The sequence below is a fragment of the Pseudozyma flocculosa genome (genome assembly GCF_000417875.1).
Source record: "Pseudozyma flocculosa PF-1 unplaced genomic scaffold scaffold00003, whole genome shotgun sequence".
Lineage (NCBI taxonomy): Eukaryota > Fungi > Basidiomycota > Ustilaginomycetes > Ustilaginales > Ustilaginaceae > Pseudozyma > Pseudozyma flocculosa.
In genome coordinates, this window is record NW_006920871.1 from 673,628 (window position 1) to 697,273 (window position 23,646).

At 61.2% G+C, this 23,646-nt stretch overlaps 7 protein-coding genes across 7 annotated transcripts; 3 read left to right on the top strand and 4 right to left on the bottom strand.

Moving 5' to 3' along the window:
• Window positions 1–5,610: 5,610 nt before the first annotated feature.
• On the bottom strand, window positions 5,611–7,111 carry PFL1_01338 (uncharacterized protein; the record flags this gene model as incomplete). Its single annotated transcript, XM_007878840.1, has 5 exons — window positions 5,611–6,437; window positions 6,547–6,600; window positions 6,721–6,824; window positions 6,932–6,993; window positions 7,094–7,111. The coding sequence occupies 5 exons, from the start codon at window positions 7,109–7,111 to the stop codon at window positions 5,611–5,613; spliced, it is 1,065 nt and encodes a 354-aa protein (XP_007877031.1).
• Window positions 7,112–8,132: 1,021 nt separating this feature from the next.
• PFL1_01339 (uncharacterized protein) lies at window positions 8,133–9,078 on the top strand (the record flags this gene model as incomplete). Its single annotated transcript, XM_007878841.1, has 4 exons — window positions 8,133–8,181; window positions 8,277–8,504; window positions 8,602–8,649; window positions 8,780–9,078. 4 exons carry the CDS (start codon window positions 8,133–8,135, stop codon window positions 9,076–9,078), a joined length of 624 nt encoding a protein of 207 aa, XP_007877032.1.
• A 202-nt stretch (window positions 9,079–9,280) lies between these two features.
• PFL1_01340 (uncharacterized protein) lies at window positions 9,281–11,347 on the bottom strand (the record flags this gene model as incomplete). Its single annotated transcript, XM_007878842.1, has 2 exons — window positions 9,281–10,983; window positions 11,083–11,347. 2 exons carry the CDS (start codon window positions 11,345–11,347, stop codon window positions 9,281–9,283), a joined length of 1,968 nt encoding a protein of 655 aa, XP_007877033.1.
• A 630-nt stretch (window positions 11,348–11,977) lies between these two features.
• PFL1_01341 (uncharacterized protein) lies at window positions 11,978–12,942 on the bottom strand (the record flags this gene model as incomplete). The annotated part of the gene is made up of 5 exons (XM_007878843.1): window positions 11,978–12,038; window positions 12,153–12,232; window positions 12,358–12,521; window positions 12,672–12,770; window positions 12,933–12,942. The coding sequence occupies 5 exons, from the start codon at window positions 12,940–12,942 to the stop codon at window positions 11,978–11,980; spliced, it is 414 nt and encodes a 137-aa protein (XP_007877034.1).
• A 1,865-nt stretch (window positions 12,943–14,807) lies between these two features.
• PFL1_01342 (uncharacterized protein) lies at window positions 14,808–19,464 on the top strand (the record flags this gene model as incomplete). Its single annotated transcript, XM_007878844.1, has 13 exons — window positions 14,808–14,816; window positions 15,001–15,246; window positions 15,355–15,438; window positions 15,552–15,716; window positions 15,820–15,911; window positions 16,012–16,077; window positions 16,176–16,477; window positions 16,569–16,755; window positions 16,902–17,139; window positions 17,276–18,681; window positions 18,792–19,038; window positions 19,144–19,296; window positions 19,444–19,464. The coding sequence occupies 13 exons, from the start codon at window positions 14,808–14,810 to the stop codon at window positions 19,462–19,464; spliced, it is 3,216 nt and encodes a 1,071-aa protein (XP_007877035.1).
• Window positions 19,465–19,777: 313 nt separating this feature from the next.
• PFL1_01343 (uncharacterized protein) lies at window positions 19,778–22,112 on the bottom strand (the record flags this gene model as incomplete). Its single annotated transcript, XM_007878845.1, has 5 exons — window positions 19,778–20,284; window positions 20,398–20,950; window positions 21,064–21,499; window positions 21,597–21,904; window positions 21,994–22,112. The coding sequence occupies 5 exons, from the start codon at window positions 22,110–22,112 to the stop codon at window positions 19,778–19,780; spliced, it is 1,923 nt and encodes a 640-aa protein (XP_007877036.1).
• A 788-nt stretch (window positions 22,113–22,900) lies between these two features.
• On the top strand, window positions 22,901–23,548 carry PFL1_06846 (uncharacterized protein; the record flags this gene model as incomplete). Its single annotated transcript, XM_007879034.1, has 3 exons — window positions 22,901–23,154; window positions 23,252–23,374; window positions 23,500–23,548. 3 exons carry the CDS (start codon window positions 22,901–22,903, stop codon window positions 23,546–23,548), a joined length of 426 nt encoding a protein of 141 aa, XP_007877225.1.
• Between the last annotated feature and the right edge of the window lie 98 nt (window positions 23,549–23,646).

The window sequence follows — 23,646 nt, forward strand, 5'->3', positions numbered from 1 at the left end:
GCAGGAAGGGCCATTTTCTGCGCAGGGTAGGGTGGTTGGCCCAGGCCGTGCGAGACCCTACGGCTGGGAATGCCGTGGCTGCCCCTCAGAAAATGGTCGTGGGTGGCCCTACGGCCAAAATTGTCGCAGATGCCCCTCAAAAAACGGCCGCAGGCAGCCCTACGGCCCAAAATTATCGTAGGAGATCGCCGATTTTGGCCGTAGGGCTGCCTACGGTCAATTTTAGCGTAGATGTCCCCCGATCTCCCGATTTCAGGCTGTAGGCTGGCGTACAGCCAAAAACCACCTGTCTTTTGACGCTAGCTATGACTGGTGTGGCCAAAAGAACAACTTTTTTTGCTTATGTCAGCTCAGGGGTCCGCCCTGCTGTTGTGCGCGCGCTGGCCCCCCATCCGGCTGTCACAGCCTGTCCCAATCAGGGCTCAGCGGCGCAGGCCATTGGGGCAGAGGATTTCCGGAGCCAAGGTGAAAGCTCTCCGTGCGGCTGCAGAGAGGAATCATTGGTACCCTAGCAATCCTCTGTGCGTCGGGCAATGTTGGCGCACGTCGTGTGGCTCTGCAGTTGCTCCTGCTGGCAGGAGGACACCTCAGACCCGCTCTTTAGACCACAGGCAAGGCCTTGGGGCATGTCAGTGGTGTCCCACCTTGGAGCAACGCCTTGGGATGACAATGGAGGACAATAGGACAATAGAGGCTAGTTCTGATTGGTCGAGGCAGGAGATGCCTCGACACTGTAGGTAGACAGTATACATAGCCTAGCCCTCCTGCACATTGGTAGACTGGATCATATCCAGCAGCAGGGCCTACCTACAATTCTTTTCAGATTGTAGGTAGGCGTAGCCAATAATCGATTTTCAGATTGTAGGTAGGCCTTCTACACAAACAATTCCAGAATGCAGACAGGCCGTGCCGATTTCTAGATTGTATACTAGCTACGATTTTCAGATTGTAGCTGTTTGATTAGCTACAATTTTCAGATTGTAGCTAGGCCAGCCTACCTACAATTTCGAGATCGTAGATACTTGTCAGCGTAGCTACAATTTTTCGGATCATAGCTACGCCAATCTAGCTACGATTTTTCGGATCGTAGGTATGCCAGCAAGCTTTGGGTTGCAACCAGGGTACGATGTTTGGGTCGCAGGCAGGCAGCGAGGTTAGGGCAGAGTGCTAAGCTAGGATGAATGGGATTGAATACTGGTTTCAATTGCAGAGTTGTATCCTACCTACGCTACTAGAAACTACGATACAATTGCGCCTGCAGATCGTAGCAGGGGCAAGCGCACAACAGCATGCGGGGTAAGGATGCAGGAGGCGGCAGAGAGGAGGCAGGCAGAAAAAAGGTCAGCGGCAGGCTCAGCAGGCATTGCCGGCAACAGGTGGTGTTGCCAACTCACCAAGACAGGGACATACCTTCAAGGGCACGGTGGCTGCGGGCAGCAATTGGGTGGCAATGGCAGTGGCGGTTAAAAAGGAAGGCGTGCAAGGATGAAGGCAAGGACTGAGGGTGGTGAGGCAGCAGTGCCAATGTTGTCTGGCGGTGGCAGCAGGCCGCAGATCAATGCACTCACCTGCCCAGTGTTGGCAGGCAAACTGCTATGTGGCGCCAAGGATGCGTCTGACGGTCTTGATCTGTGGCCTCAGCAGGGCATTGAGTGGTGGTGGCAGCGGCTGCCAGTGAAAAGGGGAGAGAGAGGCATAAGTGTTGTCAGCATCGTGCAAGGGTAAACTGGGTGCAGAGGTTGTCCACGCGATAGGTGCGATGGAAATGGTGGCTGCAACTCACCTGCAAACATCTTGACGATGTCCAAAGGCCTGTGGCAGTCAGATGAAGGTGGCTGTTCTTGTGCAGAGGGGCAGAGGTGGAGCAAGCAGAGAACCAAAGTCAGCGCCCAGTATCAGCAGATGGCGACTGCGAGCGGACAGCTTCGTGACTCACGCAAACAGGAAGCGGCCGGCGTCGTATGGGTGGTGGCGGCAAGTTGGCGATGGTGGTGGCGGCGAACCTAGACTCGAGTCTGCAAAAAAGGCCAAAGAGGAGCGAGATGTCAGCAAGCCTACTTCAGCACGGAGCAATGGCGCAAGGGCGGAGCGGAACTGAGCCAAACCTGTAGCTGGTGGGAGAGGCGGTGGCATTGGCGAAGATTGTGTGCGGGGTGTTGGCGATGTTGAGAACGGTCGGGTGGTGCAGGGTTGAGGGCAGCTGGGGTGGGACAGGGCGGCTGGGGCGGATGCTGGCAGGTGGCGTCGATGTTGGTCAGGTGGCAGTGGCGGGCGAAGGGTTGATGATAGGGATTGGGAGGGAAGGAGCAAGAGCGGACAATGCAAGACTTTATACTCACTGAGGCAGGCAGGCAGGCGGTCAGAGAGCCTAGCCTGCGTGGGCACGCCTGCTAGGCAGAGAGCGTGCATGCCTACCCAAGCCACCCAGCGTGGCCTCCACATTTTCTTTGCGCATCCGTCTGCCAGCCAGCCAGCCAGCCAGCCAACTTGCTCGACTGACTGCTCAACGTGCGGAAGGCTCGGCAGCAAAAACAGGCGGACGGCTGTCAATTATCGGAGTCTTCAGAGAAAGCTCTCCGACAACTCCGATGATTGAGGTTGTGGGCGAGGGCAAGCAGAATCTTCGGCATCATCAAGATCGTCCCTGAGAGCAAGCAATTGGAGGATGGCAGCGTCAAGCTGCATGGCGGGGCCTGGTGTGGTGGCTAGGCGGCCGTCTGAAAGTGCAGGCGCGTCGCCCAGCCTTCCCCTTTGTCCACCATCACCCCAGCACCACCTGCCCAGCCATGCATAGCTAGGGGCAGGCTTTTGGCCTACGATTTTGGAAATCGTAGGTCTTGTACGATATGGCAGTGCCGTAGGAGATCGTTAATCCCCTACGGCACCCAGATGCCGTAGGACCACCTACGGCATTTTTGGCCGTAGGCACCCTACGACCTGCTTACCGTAGGCCCTCCCTCGCACCCACAGCCGTATGTATTCTACCGGCATTGTATTGCAAAATCTAGTTACACTGGTGTGCGGTGGCACAGCGACAGCATTGGTGGGTGGCAGGGCAAGGAGGCAGGAAGGCAGGTGGTTGCGTGCGGCAACAGGGCAGCAGCAGCGGCGGCGGCAGAGCGTCAGCAGCAAAGCAAGGGGATGAGGGAGGAGCAGGCAAGTGGAGGGGAGCAAAGGAGTCAGCAACAGCGCGCAGCGGAGCGGCAGAAGAAGAGCGGCAACAGTCAACTCACCAGAGCGGCAGCAGACCAGCAGGCATCGGCAAGGGCTGTGCACGCAGGCGGAAAGGAGCAGAAGCACGGCAGTCAGTGGTCTCAATCATCGGAAACGTCGGAGAGGCCCTTCTCCGACGTTTCCGATGATTGACGGCGGCAGCAGGGTGAAAGCAAGCAGTGCGGAGCAGCAGCAGCTGGCGGCTCACCGGGTGGCTGGCTGGGCCGGCTGGCGGCTGGCTCGGGCAGCTGGCTGGCAGCTGGCTGGCTGGCTGGCTCGGCGGCGGCTGGCTGGCAGCTGGCTGGCTGGCTGGCTCGGGTACCAGCTGAGCCACACGGCTGGGCTGGGCTGGCGAGCGGCTGGCGGGTGCTGGCTGCCAGGCGGCTGGATTGGGCTGGCGGGTGGCTGCGCTGGGCGGCAGGCAGAGCTGGCGGCTGGCTGGCTCGGCTGGCTGGCTGACGGCTGCTGGCTGCGCTGACGGCTGCGCTGAACGAGCGGCTGGCTGGGCCAGGCAGCGGCTGCTGGCCTGAGGGGGCAGGGCCAGGCAACTGCGCCGGGCGGTTGGCTGGTGGCTGGCTCAGGTGGCGGCTGGCGGCTGGATGGCTGGGCCGAGTGGGTGGGTGGCTGGCGGCTGGCGTCGGGTGGTGGTGGTAGGAGGGCAGGAGATGGGACGGGCGGGTGGATGGATTTGGCAAAGGGCCGGGTGGCCAGCGCGCGCGCAAGCAGGCCCCTGAGCTGACGTAAGCAGAAAGGGCCATTTTCTGCGCAGGGTAGGGTTGGCCCAGGCTGTGGGGGGCCCCACGGCCAAAAATGCCGTGGCTGCCCCTCAGAAAATGGCTGTAGGGCCCCCTACGGCCAAAATGCCGTAGCTGCCCCTCAGCAAATGGCCGTAGGTAGCCCTACAGCCCCGATTTTCTGGCCGTAGGTGGCCCTACGGCCATTTTTAGCGTAGATGACCCCCGATTTCACAATTTCAGGCCGTACGCGAGCCTACGGCCAAAATCCAGGTGCCCTTTGACGCTAGCTATGATGTCCACCGCTACCATGGCTTCGAGGAGCGACAAAGGAGGCTCAGCCAGCAGGGGTTGCAGGGGCAGGGCCAGCTCGACAACTGGCTCTTTGCTCCTGCCCCCACCCCCGCCCAAGAGGGCCAAGGTCACAACCCCACTCATAGCTAGCAGCAAAAGTATTTCCCGATTTTTTCTATCGCACAGGCTGTGCGATCCAGGATTTGAGAGTTGTTATACAAGTGCGATCTAAAATCCTGGCCACTATGAGTGGATTTCAGATCGCACGCAGGAAAAATTCAGGATCTCAGATCGCAGCTGATCGCATGCCTGCTGCAATCTGAGAAGTCGCACAAGCTGGCTGCAGCTGGATCTTCAAATCATTGTACATGTGCGATTTTTTTTTTCACACAGGATCCTGCTGCTAGCTTTGAGTTGCACTCTCCGATGCCACTTGGGTGAGTGCATTGATCTACGGTGTGCTGCCACCACCAAATATCAGCGCTGACACCTTATTGCGCTCCACCTTTGCCCTCACCCTTGCCGCCGTCCAGCAGCATACCCCAGCTGCAGCAATGCCAACTTGTCTCTGTCATCAAGAGCGCCACTGCTGTCATTCACTCTGGTCAGTATTGTTGCCACCGCGCTCTTCTGCCATCGCTCTGTTGCTGCACGCTGATCATCTGCTCCTTCCTCTTCCTCAGATCTATTGACTGCTCCGCGCTGCGCTGCACCGCGCCCTGCATCAACGTGTCGCCGCCACCACCCATTGATGCCGTCCCCGGCCAGCCCTGTGAGTGTCTCCTTGCCATCGCAGTATTACTGCCACGCCATGCTACCCAGTCAGCGTCGTTTCTAGTAGCTTAGATAGCGTTTCATGCTGCAATAAAGCCATTATCTGATCCAGTTGACCGTAGCTGCATTTTTGATCATTCCCTGGCTACGATCTGAAAAATTGTAGGTAGAGACCAGTCTAGCTACGATCTGAAATCGTAGGTAGTATACGACTGAACAATCCACACGCGTTGTCCAGATCCATAAATCGTTTGTGTAGAAGGATCATCTACGATCTGAAAATCGTAGACAAGCTACGCCTAGCTACGATCTGCCAGATCGTAGGTTGGCCCTGCTGCTAGCTATGAATCGGAGAAATCGGGAGTTCCCTTTGCTGCTAGCTATGACTCATGACTCTCGCGAGGTGAAGGTCAGCATTTATCGGGAACGGGGCACTGGATATCCTATTCATCGAGTCAGACGGGATGGAAGTTCAAGAGGGAAGGGTGGGTGGCAACGACGGGCGGCGGAAGTCTTCAACAACGGGCCATCGCAGCTGAATGCGATCTGAGCTGCTCGCTTCCCGGCCGGAATGGTGGAAAGGAGGACCAAGCAATCAAGGGATCGGAACGGGTTCGCCGTGCTCGTCGCGGACCACGACGACCTCCACGTCGGCGCGCTCGCCATTGTCCATAAAGGTGACCGAGGTCATGTCGACGGGATCGGTGCGCACGCCTCGCTTCTCCATGAAGCTGCGGCCAAGGATGACGGGGAAGTAGCTGTCCTCGGCGAGCATCACGGTGCACGGGACTGCCTTGGAGCCCACCTGGACGGGCCACTTGCCGAGGTTGGTGATGCCGTTGAAGCCGTACGTGCCGGGCGTCGTATCTTTGGGGATGAATCCGTGCGTCAGAGCAAAGCTGCGGCTGACGTAGACGTGTCGGTACCCCGACTTGAGCATCATTGGAACGTCCTGAACGGGTCCGATGCTGCCCTTGAGGAGGCGGACGCCGAGCTGCGAGTGGAATTCCTGGAAGGCAATCTTGTGCGACGGTGTGCTCGAGGCGGCCGTCTGGGTTGTCTTTTTCGTCTTGCTAGTGCGGACGCTGGCGGCGTCGAACTGCTGCTGCGAAGTCGACGAAGGATACTCGGGGACGACGGGCTTGCTGAAGCCAGGCTGAGCGGCTGGCTCGCGCGGAGGCGGGTAGAGGATCGAGTCCCGGCCGCCGGCGCTGACTCCGCCGGCCTCGGTGAATTCATCGACCGATGCGATCGTGGGAGCCTGCACGCGGTGGATGCTGATTGCTCCGCCTTTGCCTCGACCTGGCGTCCTGTGGACCAAGGTAGACTCGTCGACGACGGGGACATTGGGCGCCTGCTCGATGGTGCCATCATCCGAATCAGCAGCACTGCGCGAAGGAATCTCGGGCGATTCGAGGTAGACTGAAGCGATTGCGACGTTGTCGAAAGCGGTCCATCAGGTGCAACACAGAGGGCAAATGGCGTCAGCGGCAAGGCAAAGTAAGAATACGATCGGCAAGGCAGCACTCACGATCGGCTTCTTTTTCGTTTCCGAAGCGCTCGAGAAAGATGTCGAAGTCATCGCCTATAACAGATGCCCGAGCGTGAGGGCAAGGGGCGTCGCCGGGTGTTTCGGATCAGTTTGGCGTCAGAGTGGAGCCTGAGCTCTCCGAGGCCGGTGGTAGAAAGCATCGACTCGACTCACCGTCCTCGAGGGTGTAGCTTTCAGCGCCCCAGCCGTACTTCATGACGAGGGGGATGCCGTCCGAGAGCTGCAGCCGGATCTTCTTCGCAGCTCGAGACTTGAGGCTGTTGGGCGGAAGCAAGTTCTGCGTCAGCGGGCCGGCTTCGGCGCCAAAACGAGCGTTTGCTGGGTCCATGGGACGCCTGGTGTCTGGATGGTGTTGCCCACTCACGACTCAAGGTTGTCGTCTGCTTTGAGCCTGAGGGCAAAGCTCGGCAGCGAGCCGGCGTGGAACTGGCAGGATGGCGCGACGCAAGGTTAAGGGTTGGTCGATGGATCCGAAAGCGCCGATCCAAGGCTGGCCTGGCACGGAAGCCATGGCTGGTGTACTCACGTTGAGGATGGGCGCCATGATTGTTGGTGTGCGGGTGTGCAGGTGGTATGTGTTTGTGCCTGGGAATGGATGGCGAGAGGAAGGTCAAAGAGAGTGTGGTGGCCGCGCAAAGGAGGTGCACGATACGTGGAGGGGATCTGCGTGTGCGACGGGCGGGTTGATGGTGGTGGGTCCGAAGAGGGATTTGGGGGAGAGAGGTTGGTCGTGCCTGCCGCACGGCGCTCTGCTTCCGGCCTGGGCTCTGATGCGGAACGTACGGGCGTGTCTAGGCTGTGGATGGAGTGAGCGGCCAGACTCTTGAACTCCTGCCCAAAGCACGGCAGCCAGCCCAGCCGAAGGGGCCCATCCGAGCTTCGGCACGATGACGCACGTTCCACAAACGTCCATCTCGGCCCGTTGGGGCCAGCTACTCTATCTGTAGCGCAGCGGCAGCAGCAAGCAGCAGCAGCATAGACGGCCGGCCTCTGCTCGCAGATCCCGCTGCTCGCTTGACCTTCGGTACGCCGGTAGGCATATTATTGCAAGCGGGGACGACCACAGGCTCTAGGCCTCCTGCCTGGCATTATTTTGATATTTATGTATTCTAATTCTTCGGCCCTGCCATCCAGCTTGCTGGCCGTTGGCTGGCCTGCATCAAACATGCATGCACGAGCCGTCCTCGCTTGCAGACTATGACTTACACTGCGCTTCGAGGCTGGCTGGGGCCATGCGGAGCCGATGACAGCCGATTTGAAAATCAGGCTGGAAGCCCGATTATTGGGCTGAGCTCTAGTCGCCCGTGACCGCGTGAAAGCCAGCGCAGGATCGGGTCAGGCGCTGGAAGCGACCGGGCCTGGAGAGGAGGAGAGGCCAGACTCCACACGTCTGGTCTTGTCACCGCCGGCTCCTTCTTTCCCCAAACCCCCCTCCCCCCCCTTTCTTCCATCTGCTCGTCCGCCACGATTCGCCAACAAGCTTGCTCCGAGGCTTGTCCAACTCTGCGTTTCCACCCCTAGACACCTTCGAGCGCCTGCGATACCGAACGGAACCCTGAGACACGATGGGTTTCCGAACCGGCCTGATTATCGGATCGACCTCGTTCCTTCTTGGTAGGTCCGCCGCCGTAAGGCCACTTTGCCAACCATCTCGCACGACTTCACCGGCTGAAATCCCTCTCCTTCAATCCAACCCCCCGCTCCACTAGGAACCCTGGCGATCCACTGGACGGCGGACCATCTCATCTTGTGGCAGACTCCAGTGACGCACGACTCGCTCAGGACCGCGCACGTCTACTACCAGAACACCATGGTCGATATGTCGGCCAACTTCAGCAAGGCGCTCCACGGCGTTGGGCTCATCGGCGCGCTGCTGCTCATCTCAAAGGCACTCGGAGGCCGCGAGAGCAACTGGCTCTTTGACGGCGCCAGCCTCTGTACGTACACACCTCCGCAGCGCCCGATCCTCCGCCAGTACGACGCCGGTGACCGGATAGCTTCATGGCCCGCTCCCCCTCGAACCCATCGACACAGTCCTTTTCGGCGCTTCCGGAGTCCTCTATTACCAGAAGGTCGTTCCGAGTGAGTCGCTTGCCCGCGTCTCGTCGTTGCAGCAGCTAGGGCGCCCCGTTGGGCCCTGCCTGTGCCTCGTCTGTCCTCCAAGCCGTGCTGACCTGCTTTACCCGCTCGATGCACCGACAAAAACGCACAGGTCTGCGCTCGCTACCTCCCATGTCCTCGAGCGGCCGCTCCGGTACGGTTGATGCTCGCGACGCCACCTTCACCCCTCTGCGGGAGATCGCCAGCTCGCACGCCGTCCTCGCGGTCGCACTGGTCGGCGTGATTCTGTTGCAGAGCGGACAATACTACAGCGAGCGGCTGGCGGAGCGTGAGCGGATCGAGGAAGACGAGGCCAGGATCCGACGCCGACAGCGCCGCAGAGAGCAGGAGGAAAAGGAGAAGGCAAAGCGGCTCGGAAACCAAGGCACGTCGAGCGCAGTCGCCTCCTGACGAGCTGAGTCTGGCACGCCCGGGGAGGGGCCAAGAGGCGATGCTCGGCTCACCGCAATGCATCGCAATGAGGATCTTGCAATGGACGATGACCTCGTTCGTGAGTTCTCCCTGCAGCTCGAGGGGCGGCGATCAAGATTGGAACTAGGACGTCGGATCTCGACAAGTACATGTGCTGCTGCTGCGGCGAGCTGGGATTCACCTAGCGATTGGCAGCGGCGACCGCCTGCTGCGTCGATCTTTCTTCCACGTGGCGCTGCGATGGCATCGCCCTCTGCTCCTCCCTGTTGGCCACTTGCATCGTTGCCATGCCAAGCATCCTACCGAGCAGCCTCGACGCCTCGGGAAGGAAGTGGCTCTGCTGGAGGATCTTGTCCAGGTTGCTCGGGTGCCTTTGCTTGATCTCTTCCCAGTGCTGCAGCGCGTACTCGAGCTGCATCTCACGAACCTTGGGATAGCGCAGCGTAAAGGGGCTGAACAGCTCGCAGAGGACATTGGACGGGCGCAGCTGCGAGCAGATGTGGGCAAGAGCGAGATCCTGCAGCTCCGTCAGCTGGAACGTCTCCGCCAGTCGATAGACGGACTTGGCGCTGGCGGGCGCGGGATGGTCGGGGTGAGAACGGAGGTAGGCCTGAACGAAGCCGTCGCGGGTCTGCCACGGAGAGTCGGTGGGCATCGTGGCACCGTACGGGGTCGGGCGCAAACCAGGGACACTGGCGACGCCCTCGTCCTCTGCGACCTGCTGAGCGCTCGAGAGAGGAGCGAAGACGATCTGATCCGTTTCGAGCCACAGAACGACGCGGCTGAACGTGGTGAACGCCGCGTCCCGGATGGCGATGTATCTGATGGGCTGCCCCGCCCCGATGCCGTCGCATGGCGTCGCCCCTCGAAGCGGATCGGAGCTCGTTGCTGCGGAGCGCGTCACCGTGGTGGTGGGATCTTCGTCGAGGCCGAGGTCGAACAAGTCGATGCTCGCATCCAGCGTGGCATTGTGCTGTTGCTTGAGCTTGCGTGGACGGAAGCGGCCGAAGGCGAGGGTGCGGCCGGTGCTCGGGTGACTGCGAGCGGGACTCGGGGCTCCTGGGTCGGCTCGGTAGCAATCCACGCGTCCTCCGTCGACGTCCTGCTCGGTGAAGCGCGAGGAGGGTGACATCGGCGTCGAAGACCTCGCCTGGGATCCGCGTGGACTCTCGGCGCCGCTTCCATTGAGAACGAGTCCGTAGTCTGAGTCGGCCACCTCATGAGGAAAGCGCTGCTGCTCGAGACCTTTGTCGGCCGATCTCTTGCCATCGATCAAGGCCTCGATCGCGTCCTGCACACTGCTCCTGCCTGCCTCTTCTATCAGGCGACGCAGATGGAGCGAGCGGCTGCCGATAAGCTTGGAGTTGCCGTAGACGGAGGCAAAATCGCGATTCGAGCCGGGGTCCTTGAGGACGAAGCAGACGTCGCCCCAAGCCCCTCCGTTCAGGGTCGAAGCAATCGTGTCGAGCGTCGCCTCCGGCAGAGTGACGAGGCCGAACGCACGGATGCTAGCACGATCGCTGACGCCGTCCTGCGCGGCCGTCGCGGCTGGAGCGATCGATGAGCCAGGCTGTGCATGCTTGCCGTTCCGACCTGCCGGCTGATGCTTCACTTCCGGACTCCAAGGAGAGGGCACCGCCACCAGGCCCGGCTCATGCAAGGTGAAGACGAAGTCGATGTCAAAGCCGTGCGCCGTCCTTTCCGGATAGAAGAGTCCCATGGACGCGGGGAACTCGAAGTCACGATCGAGGCCGTTGGCCCCGAAGAAGACCGACGACCGCTTCAGGCTCGCCGTGGCGGAGGGATGGTTGTGACTGCGGAAGTCGTTGAGGATGGCATCGATGCGGACATCGACGTGACGGCACCAGCCGCCGACGTTTTCCTCTGCTTTTGTCGGGACGGCACTGAGCCGCACCGTGATGCCAGGCTTGCGACCGTCAGAAAGGGTTGGCGCGTCGCGGACAACGGACGGCGACGGCTCACCCACGGCAGGGGTCTCACCGCCGACAAGCGTGGGCGAATCGACCAGACGCGCAGCGCGAGCGTTGACGGCGATGAATGGCGCGAACTCGACGCTCCAAGTGGACCCGCCGAGTACCTCCAGCTTGAGCAACGACGCCGGGGCGACAACGCCGCCCGCATGATCATGGAAGGCTTCTTGGGCCTGCGAGGAGAGGAAGCGGTTGGCGTGGTGCAGCGTCACCTTGAAGCTCTCAAAAGGAGCAGTGCTGCTCAAGTAGCTAGCCATGGCGACGTGGACTGCGGACCCCGCAAACTCGAGCGAGGCAGAGGGATGTAGAAGCGGTCGCGAGGTCGAGGAAAGAGATGTCTAGGAAGGGAAGGAAGGGATCGGCGCAGAGTGCAGGCTTTATGGGCGGCGCCGCTGCGGGCGGAATCGATGACGGCCGGATTGTAGCAGAGAGGAGGCGCAGGATCAAACCTTGCTTCAGGCTGGGCCAGCTCAGCGGCCGCCTCTCTGCACAAGCCAGGACTTGTGCCGCCTTGCGCAGGACGGAAGGCTAGTTGTAAGCAGGGCGGTGGGTGCCGCTCCGTGCCGCGCCGCCTCCGACCGCCGTCCGTCGGCGGGCGGACCGCACGATTCAGCAAATGAAGTCTACATGCTCTACTCTGGCCGCGCCATGCATGAGATTTCCCTTATTCGCAGCAGGCCAGCCTCTTCACAACTGCCGGCGCTCAACGAGCGCAAGACACCGGTTCCTCTGCGTACCGGCAGGCAGATGCGGGAGAACTAGTCCCTTTGTGATTCGCGGAACATCTGCGCAGACAACCCTCCGTGGGCCGTACATTGGCACGCTGGATCTTGAATGCCACATCCGAGCTGAGGGGGAGCTCACCGTCACCGTTGAAGCGGTAACGTCTAGTAGGCGGTCCCCTCGGCCGGTTGAGGAAGCTTTCGGTTGCTCGACGAGGCCATCTCACTGCGATTGAACCCGAGCCCCGTTGACCGCAAGTGGGAGCAAAGCGGCTCTGTCAGCAGGCGGCACGCTCGTTGAACGGGGACCGTGCGCTCGAGACGTAGAAGAGTCACTCACCGCCTCAGCGACAGCAGGATTGTCTCGATCGTGTTGTCGCGGTTCCAGTTGGCAAAGATGGGAAGCGCCGATGCATCAACCTGCATCGAGTCAGGCGTCGGGGCCGCGTTCCGTGTCAGAAGCCATACAGCGTCAGCACCATCGGTGATGCTGGTGGAGTGGCATCGGCTCAGCGAGCATGGGTGGCAAGAGCCGCACCACGTACCTTTCCATCGGCCTTGACGCAAGGCAAGTTGATCTTGGTCAAGAAGCTGACCTCGGGTGCCTTGTCCGGATAGCTGGGACCACAGTGGATCTTGAGCGAGTAGATGCGGTTCTCAAAGACCGAGTGGCCCGGGCCGATGATTGTGGCGTTCCAGTTGGTCATCGCTGGGATGGGCGAGAGGAGGTAGGGACAATCGAGCCAGCCGGCATCAGCACTCGCACCAATCAGGCATGCTTCGATAGACCACGATGATGACCCTTCTCGACGGGAGAAGGTTCGCTCCGAGGTATCGAACAGCGCGGGCTGCTACTCACTCAGATCATCGCCGTCGGCCATTCCGTAAGAGCAGCTTCCGTCGCCGATGCCCTTCTCGCCCTTTTCCAGCTCTTCAAGAAGCCTAAAGTTGCGCGGTACTGTTCCGGTCGGGTCGAGCCGACGGATGCGAGCGGAAGCAATCCGGTCAAGAAGATGAGGGGCGCGGGTTTAGCCATCGGTCGGCGTCGTCTTCGTCGTCGCCAGCGGTATCAATGTCGCAGCCACCTCGCTTCACGAGAGGGGCCCAGCGGGGTTCTCACCTTTGGCCATCTTGCCGGGTGCAACGAACTGAAACGAGCAGCCGCTATGTTCAATCTCTGCTCAGGTCGAAGGTCGAAAGTGTAGTAGTAGAGCAGTCAGCGATAGCTGCGACAACCTCGTCTGCCAGCAGCGTTGGTGAGGGAGGGTTTCCTCCCTCAGCGTGCAGGCCATGCCCCCCCTGCTCTCCGACCGCACGTCACCTTCGCACTCACAGAAAGAGGAGCCCGGCTGGCGTGACGATATCTGATGGACTATGCGATTCGAGGTGTCGCGAGAGCTGAGGGCGAGGTGCCGTATCGAGGATGCGGAAAGTATCCGGCTTGCGAAGGACGTGTTGGTTGCGGGTATGGTAGCAGTGGTGGTGGAGGGAGACCACCCGGGCCACAGATGGCGGTCCGCACCCGGCGGGCACCACCGCACACGCGAGCAATTTCGCAGCGCCGGGAAAATGGAAGCGGCCCCAGCAAGGTGGCGCGTGCGCGCGATGCAGGCCCAGTCAGGGCGACCCTGATCCGCCTTGCCTGCCTCGCACGGCGGCAGACGCACGAAGCTTCGCTCTCTCAGCTACGACGTAACTTAGGAGCCAAGCAAGCAGGCCAGGCCGGCTGAACAAGCAGGCTAGGCTAGGCAAGGCAAGGCAAAGCAAAGCAAGCAACACCAAGCGGCCAGCAAGCAAGATAAGAAGACTGGAAGGTCGGGCTTGCCGGACGGTGCCTATCTGGCTGGCTAAGCCTGCCCCGGCAGCAGCTCCGACACCGGAAACTCCCGCGTCGGCGAAGACCGACAAGCCCTCATGCCGGCCTCACGAGATGAAATGCAGGCAGGCAGACATCGCCCCGAGAGGCCGAGGAGCCGACCCAGGCTCGATGCACACAGATCGAGCGACCTTTCCTAAGGAATAAGCTCGCGGCAGCCCCGCGGCGCGCCGCCACCTGCTCGGCCACGACCCGTCTGGTCGACGAGAGATCGAGAGAGAGGCAGGCAGGGATTAGAGCGACCGTTTGAGGTTAAGTCTGAGCATCGATGAGGAACGCTGCGCCGGTCGCGCTCTGGAGCAGAGTACTACGTACACTCTCGCTGACGTCGACGCGATGGGCTTCACGCCCGCTTGGCTCCATCGCATATAATTGGACCGCAGCCTGAGCCAAACCCTTTCTCCTGCATCGAGCCGGGTCTGCTGGCCGGGCGGGATCAAGGCGTGACGGAAGTTACGAGACAAGCAGCGAGGCTTATCTGGCCGGGATATAAGCGAAGCCAGGCCGTCAGCCACGACGCTCCGACACACTCATGGCGGTCTCCCCGGGCCTACGGCTTAGCTTGCTGGCCATCCACCGGCCGACTGCTCTCGCTACCTATCGCCGATGTGTCCTGGCGATCGATACCATCTGGGGCAGCATGTGAAAATCTGCGCGCCGGCGGTGCTCCTCGGGAGGGTTCCGGCTAGAAAGCTGAGGAGAAAGAGGCGGACGGGCAGTGAGGTCAGGTCGTGGACAGGGCGAGCCGGCCATCTTCGGCTTATTGTCGTCTCGGGCGGTGCTGGTTTTTCTGCTGCTGCCGCTGCGGGGGAGGAACTCGCCCCCATCCGAGGCGCCTGAGTCGGTCACCTTGTTCAGCCCGGCCCAACAGAGAGATATAAAGAGACGCCCGGTCGCCATCAGCCGGGGCTTTTCCCCGCTCCAACCTTTTCCTCCCCATCCCCTCTCGCCAGCGTCCGCCATCCCAATCTTCTCGCCGCCCACTTTCGGCCCGTCTAATCCTCCGCCAGCACGATCATCAAAGCTCCACCCAGCTGATCCAACCCACATCCGCCAGCTTCGGCTCAAGTCCAACCACCATCATCGGGGTCATCGAGCGTGCACCACGATCGTTTCATCATGGCTCAGGTATGTGCTGAAGGCCGCAACGGTACCTGTGTGCTTACGGTCCTCGTGTCTGGCCCGACGGCCAGTGCTGTCGACCCTTTCCAGCTTAGAGTCGAGGTCTCTGGTCGGTGACGCGTGCCGACATCTTCAGTCAATCAATGTCTTACATTTCGTCCCGCCCCTCCCTCTGCCGGCGTGCTGACAGATCGCCCACTATCTGCAGGACCAGCTGCAGAGCATGGCTCAAGCGTCGACCAAAGCGCCCGGCATGGCGGCCATGAACCTTAAAGAGCTGCAGGACCGCGCGGCAGTGACTGCCACCACTGCCTACCAGCAGACGGCCCAGTCGATGCAGGGTCCACTCGAGCAGATCAGCCACCTCGCCGACATGGTCAAGAAGAACCGCCTCGTCGATGATGCGAAGCTGGTTTCCATGATCCCGGGTGCAGTCGTGAGTGGCGGGATAAGGCGAGCTTTTGCTCCTCGGCGCCGAGCCGGATGTTGCGCTCATGCTCGGTCGTTGCACCACCTATTACCCACCCCTCGCACCTCTGCATAGGCATCGGTGTTGACCGGAGGGGGTCTTGATGACCGCAAGCTGCTGCTTGAGCAAGTCATCACAATCCTGTCGATGCTGCCTCCGGTGAGTAGAACCTCATGCTGGCGTTGCACAGCGTCCGCGGCTCTTGTTGGCGCCCTGACCTCGCTGTCTCGGGGTGACCTGTCGCCTCCTCGTATCGAACGCCTCATTTTCAGGACTCGCCGGTCAGCCGCACGCTTTCGAACAGCCTCATCGGCATCATCTGGGGCGACCTGCCGCACCCTCCGGTGTCGTTCATGGATGAGAGATCGCGTGTCCGCCGGCCGGACGGGTCGCACAACAACTTCTTCGTACCGGACCTCGGCCGCTCTAGCAAGCCGGTGAGCGAGCCGCGGTCGATGTCTCGCTGGCTCGCACGGCTGGCTACATCTGCCTGACCCTTTGCGGCACCTGCCGGCCCATCTTTCGCCTCGGTCCGACCAGTACGCCCGCAATGTGGCGCGTACCCAGCCTGAGCCCATCGACGTTCCCGATGTCGGCACGGTCTTCGACCTCCTTCTGGCTCGTGACAAATTGTGAGGGCGGTCTCCCAGGCCACGACGTCGCTTTCGTGGTCCGCGACTCGACTGACTGATCATGCTCCTCTCCCAATGTTGACGCTCTCGTCTGCTGCAGCGTGCCTCATCCGTCGGGCATTAGCGCCCTGTTGTTCCATTTTGCGAACATCATCATCCACGACATGTGAGTCGCCAGGGACGGGAGACCCTCGCACGTCCGCGGTTTTGCTCTTGATCCGAACCCAGGTCCCTGCTCGTGGCGCCATCGATCGTCCTTCACAGCTTCGCCACCCGGCACGAGAATCCGGCCATCAACAATCACTCGTCGTATCTCGATCTGCAGGTCGTGTATGGCAGCGATGCAGAGACGATGCACAAGGCACGAACCCATCAGGAGGGCCTGCTGAAGCCCGACGTCATCTCGGATTGGAGGCTGGCAATGATGCCTCCGGCGACCTCGGCGCTTGCGGTGCTCTTCAGCCGCTCGCACAACTACATCGCCAAGCGGCTGCTGCAGGTGAACGAGCGCAATCAGTTTGACAGCCTCGAGCCAAAGGAGCTCGATGAGAAGCTCTTCAACATCGGTACGTCATCATCGAGCAGGCCCCTTTGATCCTCCTGTCTCCATGTCCAGCCGCTAACCAGGGCGACGATCTCCACCCCGGACCGCTGCAGCGAGGCTGTGCAACTGTGGCCTATTCATCAACATCATCCTTCGCAGCTACATTCCTGCCATCCTCAACACGCCGACCTCCGAGTTTTTCGTCAATCCGCTGCCAGACATCCACAACGCCGGCCAGCCGGGCAAGGTGCCCAGGGGTGTCGGCAACGCGGTCGCCTCGGAGTTCTCCGTGCTGTACAGGTGAGAAGAACCTGATTTCTGGGCGGTCATCGCGTGGCCTGCTTCAGAGGGAGGGATCCGCCTGGCCCTAGCCGCAAAGGCAGTGCTGATGAACCTCTGGCTCTTGTCGGCGCCTCATGAATCGGCTTCGCTTGATGCGTGTCCAGATGGCACTCGACCGTCTCAATGGCAGATGAAAAGTGGATGGACCAGATGTTTTCGGAACGCATGCCGGGAAAGCGTCCTGACGACGTGACGCCGGACGACTTCAAGCGCCTTGCGGCACAGATCAAGCAGGGCTACGAGGGCAAGGATCCGAGCGAGTGGAACGTCCACGACTGGCCCAGGGACCGCGACGGCAAGTACTCGGACGATCTACTGGCCAAGATCATCAAAGACGCGACAGTGAGTGACGGCGTGCGCCAGAGTCCGGGTCGGGTCCGCGAGCCGCGAATGACCGCGAAGCGAGCGAGCGAGGCCGACATGTACGAGCTGATCCTCACGCCCTTCTCCACCGTCATTGTCCACCGGCCCTCCGCAGTGCGAGGTGGCGGCGGCGTTCAAGGCCCGAGGCAGTCCTGCCTGGTTCCGCGCCGTCGACATGCTGGGCCAGATCCAGGCCCGCGAAACTTGGGCGCTCTGCACGCTCAACGAGTTCCGCTCATTCCTCGGCCTCAAGAAGCTCGAGTCGTTCGCCGAGTGGAACAATGACACCGACGTTGCCAAGGCAGCCGAGATGCTCTACGGCGACATCGACAACCTCGAGCTCTTCCCTGGCCTGCTGGCCGAGGAGGCCAAGCCGAGCATGACTGGCAGCGGCCTCTGTCCCGGCTACACCATCTCGCGGGCTATCCTCAGCGACGCGGCGGCCCTTACCCGCGGCGATCGCTTCTACACGCTCGACTATTCAACATCGACGATGACGACGTACGGCCTTGAATACGCCAACACGCCCCAGCCTGGCTCGCGCGGCTCGATCGGCAAGCTGTTGATGACGACGCTTCCTGGCCAGTACAAGTACAACTCGACGTATGCGCTCTACCCTTTCATGATTCCCAGCCGTACCATTGAGATCCTCCGCCGCGATGGCACGCTCGACCATTACGACACCGCCTATCCGACGCCTCCGCACCGCTGGCTGACGATTGAGTCGTACGCCGCCTGCAAAGAGGTGCTCGTCAACGAGCGCTACATGACCACCCTGCCGGGCCACGGCTACGACGAGGAGATGATGGCATCCGCCCTCTTTTCGATCCCGCGCTGGAAGGACGAGGTCGCCGACTTCTACGCCACAAGCATGGCCAAGGCGATCGAGGCCAACAGCATCCGCTACCACACGCATGGCAAGACGCGCATGCTGGACCTGACCGACGTGATCAACCTCGTATCGGCCCAGTTTACTGCCACCCTGTTCGCGCTACCGGTCCAGCACAACGGCGGCGCTGTCGGCATGTCGCCGCGCGAGCTCCACCTTGCCCTCGCCCGCCCGCTCGCCTTCGATCTGGCCGGCTCGTTCAGCTTCGTCGGTCACCACAGCTGGAAGCTCGAGGAGCAGTCCGAGTCGGCGACGCGCGCTCTGATGACCATCGTCCGCGCCCGCGTCTACAGCCTTATGCGGCTGTTCGCGCCCCTCGTTGCGGTCCTCCAGGGCCTCTCCAACATCGTCAGTGGACCCGACAATCTTGCGCCTGGCAAGCTCGCTAAGCACTTCTACGGCCAGCTGTTCGCGACGGGCAAGCGGTACGAGGAGATCGTCAACGGCTGCTTCCGCATGATGGTGGCCATGACCAGCTGTCAGACCCTCATTCTGATGCGAGCCATCCAGTGGCTCGTTCAGCCGGACAACCGCGAGATTCACCACAGGATGCACAGCCTCGCCCTCCGCTCTGATCCCGGCTCGGCCGCCGACTTTCGCTCCTACATCTTGGAGGCTTGTCGGATCAGCAGGTGAGCAGCATTCCGCGATCTCAAAGCAAGAGGCATGCGCTTCATCGGAAGCGGGCTGACCCAATACCCCGACTTTGCTTGCTACGCTTTCTCCCCCTCGCGCCGGCCAGCGAGACCCCGCTCCCAGCCCGCTTCGCAGTCGGCCCGGTCAACGTGTCGGACGGCAAGGGCAACACAGTGCAGCTTCAGGCCGGCGACGGTGTCTTTATCCCTGCCCGCGCCGTCTACCGTGACCCCAAGGTGTACGACGAGGCCGATGCATTTGACCCGGCCAACTCGTCGCCTTTGACTTTTGGCCTCGGCGACCGACCTAGTCAGGCGATCCTAGACGTGGCGCTTCCCGCCATGGCCCGTGAGGTAAAGATCGAATCTCGCAGTCTAGCTTGCACGCGGCGCTATTCAGTCCCAGAGCACTGAAGCCATGGCCACCTGGCTCTCTCACTTTATCGCGCACATCACCAGATCCTAAAGCTGCGCAACCTGCGCCTCGCCCCTTCCGGACAGCCCAGGACGGTGACGAACCGAGGACCGAGTGGCAGGGATGAGGCCATCAGCTTCGTCAGCAGCACTGGACAGGAGAACCCGCTGCCGCTCAACACAGCCATGCACATCCTCGTGAGTCCGCGGTGCGAGACGGTGCGAGGCGAGGTCGGCTGCTGAGCGCAGCAATTCACCGCAAGGAAAGCATTTCCGGATGCGAGCTGACGCCTCCGCCGCGTCTTTTAACTACCTCCTTTTGCGGTCCTACTCATCCTCGGTCAGTACGATGAGGCGAGGTCCTGACTGCGGATCGCGCCATATAGCGGCAATACTGTGTTCGCAGTCCAAAGCCCGACGAGCGCTCAGAGCCCAACCCAAAACCAGCGGCTGTGAGGGAAGCAACGCGATCCAGACGCAGACGAGATGCGGACGCAACCTGAGCGACAGGCCGGCACGGGGTCGCGTGCCAAGCGTCGGCGATGGCACTCGCACTCCCAGAATCTCGACTTTCTCGCGGCGATGACACCTGTATCCCCGCATGTCTTTCCAGTGACTTGAGCGCCCAAACGACTTTGCGGCCGCCGACGACATGCGATCGATGAACGGAACCATGCTCTCAGCTGGTCGGCAGAATGCTGACGGCATCGTGATCCCTGACCAGCACCTTTGCCATCGCTGCGTGACGGGCAGCGTCGTCTTGATCCCGTAGCTCGGAGGCCAACCTCTGCATCTCCAACTGTGCGCTTGCTAGCAGCTTTGCGGCACAAGCACCGCTGTGCACCGATCGATCTTGCGGTGTGAGGAAGGCCTTGCTCGCATAGTACGCGAGCTTCTGCCCTGCCACTTTCGCCCTCTTCTGCAGAGCGGCGGCGGGAACTTGAGGGTCGATGCCGTCTTGAGGCATGTGCACAGTCAAGGATGACGGTAGGCGCTCGAGGAAGTGGAAGATGTCCCAGATGGCGTTGAGGGCGAGCGCGTGTTGCGACGCGGAAAAGCGGGCCGATTCGGGCTGAATGGTTGAGGCGACATGGTATCGGGGCGCACCGTCGGGCTCAGCAACAACCTTCTCCGTCTGTAGAAGAAGCTCGACGTCGCGCAGCAGGTGGAGCAGGAGCTTGGCAGCCTGCGGCACGGTGACAGGTACAAAGGAGGTCAGCTATCTGCCCTGCCCTTCGCCCCATCACTACTCTTGCCCGCGCTTGTCTGTGCGCGGCCAGACGCCTGTCTCCCACTCACATTATCGCCCGCCTGATCCTCTTGAAGCCTGGCCAGAAGGAACAAGGATGCGTCGTTGGCACTTTCGAGCACGAGGCGGCTCAGGTCGGAAGGCATGCCAGACGAGTCTTTTGCGAAGGATTGCTTCGAGATTGGCGATCGCACTGGCGACGCCGGCAGCGCGGTGAGAAAGGGCGTGAGCTGGTCTAGCAGCTGGAAGGCCTCAAGGCCCGTCTGAACACGCTGCCAGGATCCGTCGTTGCGAGGTGGTGCCGTCTCTTTCGATGCTGACGTACAGGCAGCAAGAGGCATTCGGGCTGTATTGTCTCGTGATGCTGACTGCCGGAGTGGAGTTGGCGATGCGGTACAAGGAGGGATGTCGGGCTCGAGGGGCGGCATGTCGTCGTCTTCTTTTTCTTTTCCCGCTCTGTTCAGCGCCGCCGGGTCGCGAGAAGGGACCACGTCAGACCACTGCGCTGCTGATGCCTTTGAGGATTCCAAGGAAGTGGGCTGCGGCAGCAGAGATGAGAGGCTGGTCTGATTGAGGTGTCGGAGGATGTAGGCATAGGCCGTCCTGACGGGCAGTCAATCCAGCACGTAGATCGCGAGGTCGAGAATGAGTCTTCATCAGCACCAATGCTGTCCTCGACGCCAGATCCTGACAGCGCCTGTTTCAGCTTGACTCACAACACGGCCAGTAGATTGTAGCTAAGGTCAGGCGCCCTCTCAGGTGTAGAGAGGGCCGACGAAGCTGGGGAGGCAGTGAGAATCTTGCGGATGGCGGTCGCGAACAGTCTGAAGGGGTCCGGGTCTCCAAGCAGCTTGGGCGGCACGGGAGAAAGGTCGGATGTCTCCCACCAAGCCTGTTGCTGCCAGATGCTGGCGACTGGCGGCTCGAACTCGTCGCTTTTGACCGATCGCTGCTGGACCAGGGAAGACGGGGTCATTTCTGGAAGTGAGACGCTCGGACTGATGGAGCCGGCTGGCAGAGCGAGGCGTGCGGCTTTGCGTTCCAGCTCGTCCATCAGCTGCTGCGCCCTCTGCGGATCCGAGAGGGAAAGCTCAAACTTTTGGCGCTCGTCGGGGCTGAGCAAAGCGAGGAGCTGATCTGGCGACATGGCATCTGTGGCAAGACAATGTGCGGGCAAAGACGCGCGGGGGAGTGTGAGGATGAAGAAGGCGCATATGATGCGGAGAGGATAGTCCACAGGCGTACATACCTAGCTCGTCTGTGCTGACCTCACGGCCGCCGAAGCTAGCGTCCTGCTCGCCGTCGTCCTGGCCATCGTCGTCGTCGTCGCTTTCGTCGACGGGCAGCGTGGGGTCCTGCAGCCGTCGGAGGATGTCCATCGTCTTGGTCCTTTCGGCGTCATCTGCGATGACTTCTTCGGGTGCGAGCTCGGAACGGAGCGTTGCAACGGAGAATCTTGTGGAGCATTCGCGGTGCGCCTCGGAGCGGAAGCAGGCGAGGGAGCAGTAAGGGGCGTTGCAACTCGGGCACGTGTAGGCGGCGCGGTTGGCGTAGCATCTGGCGGGAGTCAGAGGGTCGCGAACGGTGCAGACACGCTTCAGCGGGGGAGCTGACTCGGAGGGCCAAGAGGCGGAGAGGTGACGCACATGTTGCACAGCCTGGACGTGATGCCGGTGGATGAGGTGGGGTCCGGGAGCGAGAGTAGCGAAGTCTCTCGGGAGCGAGCGATGCTCGACTTGATGTTGTACAGGTCCGAGATCGACATGCTCTTCAGGCGTGTCCGTTGATGGGGAGGAGGGAGCGCATCGAGGCGTGTGAGCGTGTGGCTAGACGTCAAGCGGGGATGCTGGTGGAGCCAAGAAATAACACCCAAAGTTGGTGGGCCGAAGAACAGGCAGCCTACGAGGGCCTCTGAACCGTAAAGACTCGATACTCATGTGGAGAAGCCAGCCTGGCCCGATCTCAAGGAGCCGGGGCACTTCCAGAAGATCCCGATGATTGCTTGGTGGATCGGGGCCGATCCTCTGCGAGTCGGAAGCGAGAAAGCGAGTAGTGGGGCAGGCGCCGGAGCCTGAGCCTGGCAGGCAGCCTGGCAGCCAGGAAGAAGAGAAAAAAAAATTGCCGAAAATTTGGGCGGGGCCGGAGGGCAGCGGGCAGCGGGCTGTGGGCTGCCTGGGCGCTCACTGCCTTGTTGGCTTGCGGCGCAGGCGTGACCGCCCGGCTTGAGGCCAACCAATACTCCTTCCGACGACGTCGACCACTCCCACCATACCGCCGCACACAAGAGGGTTTCATTGGAGATTCATCTCCCACCACCCTTCCACACTTTCGTTCGCCTTCAGCATCGCCAACTCGTCATCGGCTTTGCTCGAAACTAGCCGGCTCCCGTCAGATCCACGCTGCCTGCACAACAGCGGCGACCCAGGGTCCCATCACCACCTCGCCTGACACTCATTTGCATTCAGGCCTACCGGCACGGCATAGGATTAAACGCCTGCCGCTCTTGATTCAACTCGCTCTACTGCGTTCAACACAACCCGACAAGCACTTGACATGTCGTTCCGCGGCGGAGGACGCGGCGGAGGCGGAGGAGGAGGTCGAGGCGGTGGCTTTGGTGGCCGAGGCGGCGGAGGCGACCGGGGCTACGGCTCCAGAGGCGGTCGAGGCGGTGGAAGGGGTGGCTTTGCCAACGCCGGACCTCCAGAGTACGTCCAGCCCATGGGCACCTTTTGCCACGCCGTAGAGGGCGAGATGCTCTGCCAGTCCACCGACCCCAAGCACGTCCCCTACTTCAACGCGCCCATCTTGTGAGTGGCCGGCGCGCCAACGGCGGCAACATGGCGTCGCTCATGGCGAGCGAGCAGAGGCTGATCTCTCCTTCACCCTATCAACCCCGTGTCTCAGCCTCGAGAACAAATCCCAGATCGGCAAAGTCGACGAGATTCTCGGTCCGATCAACGAGGTGTACTTTACCATCAAGATGGACCCCGGCATGGTCGCGACATCCTTCAAGGAGAACGACAAGGTGTACATTAGCGGAGAGAAGCTTCTTCCCATCGAGAGATTCCTTCCGAAACCAAAGAGCGTCTTCAAGGGTGAGTCGATGCACGCCGTGGCGGACGGCCTCCTTGGCGCCTGTCCGCTCAAGAAAGCCTACTGGACGGCTCGAGCTCACATCGTTCCTGTCCTCGCCACCCGTAAAAAAAAACAGCGCCCAAGCGTGGCAAGTCGGGACCAGGCGGCGGCCGCGGAGGGCCAGGCGGTCGCGGCGGCGCGCGGGGCGGTTTCGGTGGCCGCGG